Genomic DNA, 12,840 nt, shown 5'->3' on the forward strand with positions numbered 1-12,840 from the left:
AGAAACCTGTATTGACATTGGTTGTTTTCGAATTAACCAATCCAATTAGTTCTCCGCACCTCGACGTGCTAATAATGTCTTAATTCCCTGTTAGGTCATCGCTTGGGTGCATTACGGTTACACATAATGATACTATTTTCAGATACACGTAATCGCGCGTTCGTTTTTTTACCAACAGGGAGCTCCTTCCATTTTAAAGCTTGACCAGAAATATATGATTACGCGCCATATTGCGGAATTTCATTGGAACTAAATTTTTCATACTAAACTGAACTGTCACCCTATACATGAGAATAACAGCGCCCTCTTGACAATGATCATATATTTCTGGTCGGGCTTTAATATATTATTAGGTAGTTGGCTAGTTGGGTCAAGGGCTAGTAGGGTCTTTTGTCCCCAACAATGTGACAGAGTGGAGCTTTTTGTATGGGGTGAAATTAAGTTTTTAATTTTACACATGTTATTTATAATCTACAGCTAGAAAGCCATGCAATAGCACTCAACTTTTTAGGGTTCCGTAGCCAAATGGCAAAAAACGGAACCCTTATAGATTCGTCATGTCCGTCTGTCTGTCCGATTCTGTCACAGCCACTTTTTTCCGAAACTATAAGAGCTGTACTGTTCAAACTTAGTAAGTGGATGTATTCTATGAACCGCATTAAGATTTTCACACAAAAATAGAAAAAAAAACAATAAATTTTGGGGGTTCCCCATACTTAGAACTAAAACTCAAAAAATCTTTTTCATCAAACCCATACGTGTGGGGTATCTATGGATTGGTCTTCAAAAATGATATTGAGGTTTCTAATATCATTTTTTTCTAAAATGAATAGTTTGCGCGAGAGACACTTCCAAAGTGGTAAAATGTGTGTCCCCCCCCCCCCCCCGTAACTTCTAAAATAACAGAATGAAAAATTAAAAAAAATATATGATATACATTGCCATGTAAACTTCCACCGAAAATTGGTTTGAACGAGATCTAGTAAGTAGTTTTTTTTAATACGTCATGAAATTAAAAAAAAATTTTTTTTTTCAACATACCCATACATGTGGGGTATCTATGGATAGGTCTTCAAAAATGATATTAAGGTTTCTAATATCATTTTTTTCTAAACTGAATAGTTTGCGCGAGAGAACCTCCCAAAGTAAAAAAAAGTGTGTCCCCCCCCCCGTAACTTCTAAAATAACAGAATGAAAAATCTAAAAAAAATATATGATATACATTGCCATGTAAACTTCCACCGAAAATTGGTTTGAACGAGATCTAGTAAGTAGTTTTTTTTTAATACGTCATGAAATTAAAAAATATTTTTTTTTTTCAACATACCCATACATGTGGGGTATCTATGGATAGGTCTTCAAAAATGATATTTAGGTTCCTAATATAATTTTTTTCTAAAGTGAATAGTTTGCGCGAGAGACACTACCAAAGTGGTAAAATGTGTGTCCAAAGTGGTAAAATGTTGAACGAGATCTAGTAGTTTAAGTAGTTTTTTTTAATACGTCATAAAGGAACCCTTCATGGGCGAGTCCGACTCGCACTTGGCCGCTTTTTATTTATTTGATTGAATACCAAAATACAAGCGTGACAGAGTGGTCAGAAACAAGGCAACGAAAATAATTTTAAACCAGGTAACAATGTTAACATAATAGGGACCGTGCGCGTTGGAGGGTCTGCCATCTTGTGGCCTGAATCGGAACCATAAACATGCACATGTACACGTCACGTGTTTTCTTGTGCATAGTAGGTTCTGCCATCTTGCGGGCTACATCGGAACAAAAAACATCACATTTACGTCTCGCGCCAAAAATCTGACGGCTCCTGTGCTGCCTCCTACAGTTCATGCACGCTCCCTATACGAGTATGAGTATTTACGACCTATGTGATTCCGCCGTAGATGAATGAAATATATAGTTAATAATTGAAGATTTCAAATATGATAAATACAACCATAATTATTATAGTAACACTGCCATTGTGTAGTTCGTGTGTTCGTTCGTATCCACGATGACGCGCAGAGTTGTCCAATCTAACCTTTAATAATATGACAATACGAGTCAAATCACGCGTCTTCGTGAATGACACGATCTTTTTTTTTATACTACGTCAGTGGCAAACAAGCATACGGCCCGCCTGATGGTAAGTAGTCTCCGTAGCCTATGTACGCCTGCAACTCCAGAGGAGTTACATGCGCGTTGCCGACCCTAATTCCCCCCCCCCCCCCCCCACTCCTCGTTGAGCTCTGGCAACCTTACTCACCGGCAGGAACACAACACTATGTGAGCAGGGTCTTGTGTTATTTGGCTGCGGTTTTCTGTAAGGTGGAGGTACTTCCCCAGTTGGGCTCTGCTCTAGATCTGGAATGGCATCCGCTGTGCTGTGCCCTACAACACAAAGCGAGATGACATTCACAATGCCCATACCTCTCTTGTGGACGTACAAAATCTATATTGTAGTATCTATATTGTAGGTACTCTGAAGTAAATGTAGATTATTCTTCCTGATGGTAAGGTTGGCAGAACTCCCGTGGTAGCACTGAGTTTACGACGAGGGACCGGCATTTGTCCCTAATCTAACTTTCATAATAATGATACCTAAAGCGAATAGAGATTGTAAATAATGTAAACAATCTAATTTACCTCATTACTTCGTAATCTTGCAACCTTTTAGGAAAATCATGATGATATCAACAGTTTATACACTTAAATAATTTATTCATATCAAGTCCTAGTTAAAGTATATGATAATTATTCATATTTCTGTGAAAATAGCCTTAGTAAAAATGTTAGGGTATATGTCAAATGCTAACAAAATCTGTCATATTTATTTGTTTTTAATATTTGCAATTTCTATTGAACTCTGCTTTACATAGGTAACACATGGTAACACTAACAACACGCGAGTTTAGTGACCGCGCATATGATCTCATTTTAAAAGAGATTTTGCACACACTTGTCAAATAGAAATAAATACTTTGTTTGAAATAAATAGATTTTTTTTATACTTAATAATACAGTAAACGTAGTGATTATATGCTCTTTGGTCAGTATTAGGGACTTTGTGCTTTTGACACCTTTGCAAGCTTCCTAGAATGCTTGCATTATCATCAGTTATATATTAATGTTGTATGTGTTATACTTGTTTCTTTTTAGCAAAACGTTTATAATACTACATCCACAAAAATCCCTAACGCGCGGGAATTCCTCAACGGCTCTAGGCAAAAGAAATATAGGTATAGTCGTTAGATTTGTAGCTGGGCCCCAACGGCTTATACTTTGTCTATTGTTAACTAAAACGGCGCGTGCCACTACCTGCAAAAAAAAGGATCGTATAATTCTAATTGGCACCTGAGCGCGGGCTAGTCTAAAGCTCAAAAAACCAGTGTAGGTGTGCTCTCCGATAACGCGCCTTTGTTACGCCAGCCAGGACACGTTTTAGGCTGGTTCGGTAGCATTCGACTCGCCGGCACTCAGTAACCGTTTAGGGACCACACAAGAACTCGCAAATTATTTTTCCATTTGTTCATTTTGAATCTTATTTCAATTACCATAGGAGTTGTAACTAAATAACCTGTTAAAGTGACCGGGCCCTTTTTTTTGCAGGTGCAATGGACAAAGGATAAGCCGTTGGGGGCCGGCTACAAATCTAACAACTATAATGCAAAAGTGGTTGCTTTCAATACTGTTTTGTAACATAAAATACATCAATCCAGGCCCCAAACTTGTTTGTGGGCCCTAATGCCCTAACTCCTAAATAAGTATGTTGTTAGCCGTAAATCTCGATGCGTAGGCGACGCAATGATTCGATGATGTCATATTGCAATACGCATAAAATGTGACACACTTAGTTTTCTTGTTAATGAAATGGGATCATACCTTTTTACATTTAAGGATAATTCTGTAATAAAAATTGTTAAATTTATGATAGATGTGCATTTTTTTTAATGAATCTTCACGGTATAAAGACGTATACAGTGAAAAATATAATGCCCGTTAGTGTCTACCATAAATATAGGTAAGTACTATATATAAACTAGATTTTAGTTATACTGCATTTTAGTTCTTGTATCTTCATCCTGATATGAAATAAAAAACACAATCGAAAAACAATAATTCTATAATTTCGGTCACTGTATAAGTTGATTAAGGGGATAAAAACTAAAATTTGTCCATAAGGTCTTTCCTTTCTCAAATATAAGCTAAAAGCTTACACTTTGCTTAGGAGTAAGTAGTATAACTACATTAATACTTACTCGAACTAAATGCGTCTGTGAAAGTGCTTTATATGCTAAATTATAAATTACCAAACATTTAATCACTTAAGCAACTGTCTGTGCTTGACCATATAACAAACATCTGCTGAGACAGTTAATTTTTAATAACTAGCCTAGTATAATTTGGTAAAACAATCAGACATTTAATAAATTTGTTATGACAGCGAAGTATACAGCTTCACCAGATGTTATTTCATTAGTCTACTAGCCCCTGGGGATAAGAGGGAATGAACTTTGTTAAACATGAAATAAAATTGCTGCTCAAACTGATGTAAAGACTTAATACGAGATGATGCTTCTGGCGTATCTATTACGATTGTAAACATACACACACTACCAATATGATATGAATTTTATTGTATCTTGAGACGACTGGTTTAGCCTAGGGCCACTACCCGGCCCTGCCTATAAAGCCGATGGTCCTGGGTTTGAATCCGGGTAAGGGCATTTACTCGTGTGATGAGCACGGATATTTGTTTTGAGTCATGGGTGTTTTTTATGTATATAAGTATTTATATATCATATTTATCTTTTTCTGAGTACACAGAAGCCTTCTTTAGCTTACTGTGGGGCGTTGTCAATTTTTTTGTGTAAGAATGTCCAATATTTATTTATTTATATATACTATCCATGTTGACTGGTTTTGTATTAAAATTATAGTCGGATTAGGCAACCTGATTAGAATGGCCATTCGAACTGCCAGTTTAGTATTATGATAATAAACAGCTTAACACAGGTAGACTAACTTAAACTCAGTATTCAAGCAGATTGGTTTGCATTAGTACAATTATAAGTATTGCGTACGTAAGTTCCCTCTCGCACATTGCTCTTGCGCAAGTGATGTCACTTGCCCAATACGGCAGGACCATCTGTCCAGTGACCCACTCAAGTTATCATAGGGCCCACTTATCGAGTGCGAACTTGAACTAAAAATATATATTTTGTTTTATACTAACTATTATAAAAAATGTCTTTTGAAGTGATATTATTAGAAGTTGAAACTAGGGATGTAAAAAAATTGCAAAATATTTGATATTGATATGATATATTTATTACGCGCAGTGCAACTCGCTTACTTCTTGATGCAAGCGCGATGTAAAAGTAGATGAATGAATAACTTTTTATCAGAAAGTAGGTAATTGTCCAAAAACATCTTAACTTAATGCATATTTTTATCTGCTCTATATTTTGTGAATTATCTCTTTCAGTTTACTATATGTCTTATCTACATATTATGTTACTATAGTATATATATATAATTATTACACAAATTAAGCTCAAGAAGGCTTGTATTGTGGGTACTCAGACAACGATAATGTATAATATACAAATACTTGATTACATAGAAAACTCAGGACTCAGGACCAGGTAAGAGCATTTATATGTGCTCATCACACATATAAATGCTCTTACTTCGAACTCAGGACCATCGGCTTCATAGGCAGGGTCACTACCCATTAAGTCAGACCGGTCATAATTTTCAATACACTCCAGAAATACATTTTGGAATTTCTCACAGTTCGAGAATAAAACTACATATCTATTTCAATGTGCTTTGAATACATTACAATAAATAAATAATGAAAAGGAAAAGAATACCACATTCAGCACATAGCACCTGAACAGGTCTTAAAACAACGAATCCAAGTCCTTTTATGAGGCAATTCGTCTACAGAAGTAATTGACTAAAGTTACATTGCGAATACGACGTACTGGCAGAGACTAGTCTAGTAAATACAGTCAATCTCCTGCGTCCTTACCACGACTTTTACTCTGACATATTCGCTCGTATGCATGGGATTTTAACTCGCGACCTCCGGATTGAAAGTCACGCACTCTTGCCGCTAGGTCACCAGCGCTTACTTGGTATGGTATCAACGCAGACAAAATGGAGCCTAACCTCTAAATGAGACTTTTGAGTTGAGATAATACTAATAAAGACTGGTAATCTATAGTAGCTATGAGTATTATTAAAACATGGTATATCGCAGCCTCTGTCCGCGGCTTTGTCTGCGTAGAATGATTTCCGCGGAAAAACCTTGGCATTTTCTTCTCGGGACTTAATCCCTCCCTTAATTTCGGGACTTACACGGGTGTTAGTTTTTTAGTTTTTATTTATTTTAAATTTAACTTGTACACTCCCTGCCAAAAGTATCGAAACAAGCTTTTATTTTAATAGAAAAGTGTGATATTTTAAGTACCTAGTAGAACATTTTAAAAGTAAATTACTCAAAGTACTCAAGTTGTAGCTAAGATATTTGCCAGTTCAACATTTTTCAAAGCAATTAAAAGGGTATATTATGTTACTTTCCTAATTTTTTAAATGTTTTTGGCAATATTTTAGGATATTTTGATAGTTAGTAAGTATTTTTAAACTTTTGTTGTTGCTTTATGTAAATTTTAGGTTACAATTATAAAACAAAGACAGAAACATGAGATATTATAGAAAACAACCTTGTTTCCATCCTTTTGGCCTTGGGTGTATGTTTTGTGTAGTTGTATCTGAAAACGTATTGAATTGAGTTAATCTCTCTCCATACCAAATGTCATCTAAATCGGTTAAGAGAAAGAGCCACGAAACAGTTACTTTTGCATTTATATTATTTGTAGGGATTAGGTATACCTAATCAGTTTTTTTTTAATGGTTTCAACCAGTTTTAATTTTTACAAGTCTCTGGCTAGGGCCAGAACACGCAGTGAACACGTAAAAATATTTACGTGCTCGTCAATTCAAACTAAGTTTCCAAGATTTACGTCGGTCTTAGGCGTAATTTATAGGTATCCATTAGACGACCTTAGCTTGGCTAAGTACAACATGAATTCATAAAATTTCATTTGGATACTGTAATTAATTAGTCAGAATGATTACCCGACTGGGAAAGGAGCATTTGGATCCAAGTATGTATAACTAATTCTTTACTATTGCCTACTAGTGTAGTAGGCTTCTTAGCCTCAACTATGGTCTCATCCGGCAGAAAGCACGAAACTTGGCATGCATATATTAGCTTTTACGTTTACAAGAATAAATAGAAGTAGAATCACGCCTAAAAATTATTGTTTTCCTCCCTCCCCCCACTTTTATATCCCAATTTTTAGTTTTTAAACATTTTCATGAAAACTGTGAAAACTACAATAAATACTGGTAAATACTGAAAACAGATCTTCAAAGTTCAAGTAAGTACCTACGTACATCACGTTGCGAAGATGAAATAAATGAAGCTTATCTAATACATACTTTAGGTACCTATTGTATAACATGTGAGCAATTTACAACACGTTTATCATACCTGTCAGGTTACGTTCTAAGGGTTTACGTTAATTAATGAAACCGCCAGCTAAAATAACAGTGTTACATTACATGTGCCTGTAGTCACATAAATAAGCTCATGTTAAATGTCAATCAACCACCACCCTCGTTTACCGTGTTTGATTCAGAGGTGCCAAGTAACACACTGAGGCAGCATAATGGCCAAACTACAGCATTTTTGTATCGATTTCGCATTTTAAGTAAGTTCTATAGTAGCATTATAAACGTTTATACGGCTACTGTAAATACTGTAATACTTATTTCGACTCAATATGCGGCTTTAGATCCTAAGTAGGTTCTCGACAGTGCCATTCTGATAGCAACCATGAGTGAAAAATAATCATAATATGTACCTACCTACAGTAAGTGTGGAGCCCTGAGACCAGATGGGAGGACATATGCGACAATCAACCCATAGCATTGGTTGTAATCCAGAGGGTGCAGACATATTCTCAGAGAATGACCCATTTAGTTAAGACTGGCGTCAGCATACATAAGCCTGGTTTTCTACTAAGGCGGAGGTAAGCGGAGATGAGGGGATACATGCGGCAATCAACCCATAGCATTGGTTGTAATCCAGACGAGCGGAGAAGATATGTAGTTATTACAATCAATGCCATTGGTTGATTCCCGCATGTCTCCCCTCATCTCCGCATATCTCTGCCTCAGTAGAAAACTAGGCTTATGCTGAGGCCAGACTTAACCAATGGGTAATTTTCTAAGAATATGTCTGGTCGCGGCAATGAGACCGTAGACATATTTTTTTTAAATGACCATAATTTCGCCTGAAGCACCTCTAGATCACATTACACAGTTCAGAATGGAATTCACCCGAGCTCGCACAATCAAAGAGGACACATTCAGCAGCTGATTTGGTTAACCTCGCCAAACAAACCGCTCCTAATTTATTTGATATGGTTTATTGGCGTAGACTCTGTGACACGTTTTGGTCTGCGTTATTTCAAGGATGGAATTTGCGGGACCGGGAATCCATGAGCGTTTAAACGGAGACGTACATTGCATAAAGGTGAGATAAGTCTCGGTTTCGGAACTTTATTATAGTGACGTTACTAAATGGTTACAAAATTAAGGATGGCTCACGTTAGGCGGTCTAGGCCCGGACCGAGGCATTCGACACTTCAGTTTTCTTTAGAAAGTATCACGTGATCTCCGATGATGGTTATAGAAAACGAAGTGTCTTAGAAGTGTGTGTGTGTTTATAGCGCGTTTCAGCCGGATTCGAAGAATGAGATACGATAACGATAAGTTCTCATTTAGACATCGTTTGTATGTCGTATATAATTGACAGAAGCAGTTCGATTCGGGCAACTAATGTCACTTGGACGTTAGAAATATCGTAGATAGATCTTATTGGGATCACACAGAGACATGTCAGTCGCTTCGCTTGACAGACAGATGAAGTGTGCGAAAGGGAAGCCATGACGTATATGAACAAGCCATAAGTGCAAAAGAGGCAGACTACATATGAGAAAACGTAACCAATTTTGAGTTCGAAGGCGGCCGAGGCGGCCAAAATCATATTGCCGTATTTTTTAACGTGAAAAATATAAGCGAATCAAAAAGAAAATTATACATTAAGTAATTTAGTGACGATGGTGTCATGTTGTGTGCCGGGTTGTAGTATTTCAGGGCCAAAAAACCCAGGAAAATACTCATTTCACAGGTAATTATGATATTCCTAGCGAAATTTTCGTAACGATATTTTATCAAATTAGCAGCATAAAAACCGAAAAAACCAATTATAACAGTTCATTATAAGTTTTTCTTCAATTGTGTGTTAATATTTCATCATATTAGTCAATAATTTAGAATATTTTATGTAAAAACCTAAACTGTTACTTTACGCTAGGGCTTGACAAAATGTTCATATGACTGTATCCATAACTTGTCGGTATATTAGTAGGTATGGAATTAGTTGTTCACAAGACATCATTAAGATATTACCTTTATAACCGACTTAAAATAATAACGATTGTTTTAATACCTTTTTTGAACGTGTACATGTTTAGCGATAAATTTAAACTTCACTTTCCAACACAGTACTTACATTTTAACCACTTTTCCACGGCTTTGCCGCCAACACAAGGAAACACAAGACAGCGTATACTTGTACACAGCGTATACACATCCAACCCAAGTTGTCAGCAGGAAAAGGCGCGAAATTCAAATTTTCTTTGGTAAGTCAACTCTTTGCGAAGACATTTTCAAACAACTTCAACTTTATCATTTTCAACTTTTTCAAACACATTTGAAAAAGTAGTCGATAAAGCAGTTAAACATCGATAGATTATTAATATGTTGTAACATGAACATCACTATTTTTGTTCGCACATAGACAATTTACGCACACACTTGCATTTCATTTTTGGTCACACTTTCCAAGTTTGACAGTCGTTCTATACTATCCTATTTCTATGGGATCACAGCAGCGGAATCGAAATAAACGTCAATTTTGACATGTCGTTTAGTTATAGATCTTTTAAAGATCTTAAACGTGTCATAATTAAAAAAGTTTTATTCGTTGTTACTATATTCATATTTCTGTGGTTGTTACTATGGTAACAAGATGAATATGTTACTCTCCTATAGCCTATTGGGAGCGTGCACGACTGTCACGCAACCTAGTGTCCGCAATTCTAGGGGAAAACGTCAATTCACTACATCTTATAAAACTACTCCAAAACTAAAAACTACTGAACGGATTTTCATACGACTTTCATCTATCAGTAGAGTGATTCTTGAGGAAGGCTTAAGTATATAACTTGTTAAGGTTTTGTGTAAATTGTTTGAAATATAACGATGTTGTCGGAAAAAATCATGCTGGCTAGGAGCTTTAATCGAAAACGCTGCCTAATCCGTTTGAGCTATAACAACACAATGTATGGTGGAGTTGTTTCTCATTCATAGGTCTACAAAAAAGTCCGCGATGTGAAATGTCTATCTTTTAAGGATAACTTACTATATCCATTCTTAACTTCTAGAAAAAGATCACGTAATATGTGGCATTTGCAAAGCTATTTACATGGATACATTATTAACAATTATCAAAACGAATACGTTAGTTATATTAAGCATTTCATACAGATTACAATGGTCCCTTACACCATACAATTTTAATGAATATTTCAGGAGTAATCGTAAATCAAAGTTTCATTTCGAGCCATATAATTGTACGAAATGTTAAAGACGCTATCCGCAGTTAGTTCAAATTTTTACCACCTTATGCGCTGGGATCGCTTTACTTATCCCCACCACGCACTTCGCACGGTCCCAATATTTAAAAGTATAAATACTACCTTTTCATTTATTATTTACAGCGGCGGCAGCATGGTTGCATTTTTATCATCTGTCACTATGCCTGTCACTTTCGCACTCACATACTTGTTAGAACGTGACAGGCATGATGACAGTCAATAAAAATACGACTGTGCTACTTCCAAGAGAAATCAAGATGACTAAAGTCGCATAACCATGTTTCCGTTAATGTGCAGTCCTGTCTTGATCTATTTCCAGCGGGTCGCACTAATGACCACGTAAATAGTGTGGCTAAATCAGGACTTTCTGATTTCAACGGACGGTTAGCGTAGAACGACAGAGCAAGTGGCATTTTGACCTGACGCATATTTTGAATAATCGGTGAAAATATCTCTTACACTAACAATTGACCCAAAATTACTACGAATGCGGTACTTAAGTTTATACTCAGTCGTTTTCTCGTTATCTGTTTCCAGTCAGAACCCCTAGTGTAAATTTATTCGATAGCGTGACGTGACGTACGCGCTTGCGCTGTATCATTTTGTATGAATTGTATGGGATTTTGAGTTTCCATAACGTCCCGCTTGGCGGCGTGCTGTTTCTAAATCCCATACAAAATGAGTCTTAATTCAAACGCGTACGTCACCTCACGCTATCGAATAAATTTACACTAGGAGTTCAGGTCGCACTAGGGTCTAGCACATTAGAAAAAACAAAAACGACAAAAGTTAACGACCGGGTACATACATCACGTATGTTATTTGAGTCTTAAATACAGAAAAAAATATCTTACCTGTATTAAAGGTGCAGTGCACGTATAATAGTATATTAGAGAAAAGTAAAGTTCAGTGACCTATAGTCTTTACATATCAGTTTGATATCACGATGTAAGTTTAAAACGAGCTCCAGCAGTACGTACATCATTAAACGGATCTATTCATTATTAATTATATTATCATCTTATAGTAAATCCTCCACTCAACATCAGACAGGCTAAAACCAAGCCCTCGTTAAAGCGTATGTTACGCAAGCACTTTTTCGACAAGCTCTCTGGTTAATTGTCCATCGTAGTCATAGTATTTTTTGCACTGGGCACATAAATTAATATATATGTATGTATGTTTAATTATAGTATATTTATGTAAGTTTATTACCGTTAGTATATATTATTTATCGCTATTTTGCTTGTTTTAAGTTACTTATTCTGTTTTTTTTTTGTTTAATGCCTGCACGTACTACTGTTTCTGTTTAGCCTGATGGTTGACTGGTAGAGAATGCCTTTGTGGATAAAATAACTTACCTTGGTCCATGGTGAGTGCGTGCGAAGCCACGACTAGGCCAATAAGGATCGAGGCCCTCATGGCTGGAAACGCCATGATTATCTGCGAAAAATATACATATTTTAGCCGAAGGTCCTTAGGAGTTCCGAAGAAATATAAAATTGAATTTTCAAAATAAAAACTAAATAAGTGAGTGTTTCTCCTTTTAGATCCCTATCCCTATATACTAATATTAATTTCTATAACTTCGCACTAAGGACTTGGTCTTTTAAACTTTCAAACATGGAATATCTCAAAACTGTACATTTTACATGTAGAATTTTCAAAAAATCTTATAAAAATAAGTATGAAACTTAAAGTTAGGATTCTTTTTGAAATATCTGCTGATAGTAATGAGCGTAATGACCTAATAACTCAATGTCGATAATAAGTTACCTTTTGAATAAGAATGACTCATATGTATATTGTATATATCGTTGTCTGAGTACCCACAACATAAGCATTATTGAGCTTACTGTGAGACTTTGTCCTATAATATTTATTTATTTATTATTTAATATAATAAATACATAAACGCAGAAAACGTTTGGTTTGAGCGGGATCCACATCATACAAAAAACAGTCTGAACGGGAGGCGTATCCTAATTATCCGTGATATTAGGGGCGTATTGTATTGTTATCTGGATGTATTCGTATCAAAAGT

The 12,840-nt window shown here is 36.0% G+C and overlaps 1 protein-coding gene across 1 annotated transcript in view; it reads right to left on the reverse strand.

Moving 5' to 3' along the window:
* LOC133527838 (cartilage oligomeric matrix protein-like) overlaps window positions 1–12,840 on the reverse strand; it is a 45,542-nt gene that overhangs the window by 22,353 nt on the left and 10,349 nt on the right. Inside the window, exon 2 of the mRNA XM_061865027.1 lies at window positions 12,158–12,239. Coding sequence (XP_061721011.1) covers window positions 12,158–12,233 — 76 coding nt within the window. The 5' untranslated portion in view covers window positions 12,234–12,239. The remainder of the gene's footprint in view (window positions 1–12,157; window positions 12,240–12,840) is intronic.

The sequence above is a fragment of the Cydia pomonella genome, chromosome 18 (assembly GCF_033807575.1).
Source record: "Cydia pomonella isolate Wapato2018A chromosome 18, ilCydPomo1, whole genome shotgun sequence".
NCBI lineage: Eukaryota > Metazoa > Arthropoda > Insecta > Lepidoptera > Tortricidae > Cydia > Cydia pomonella.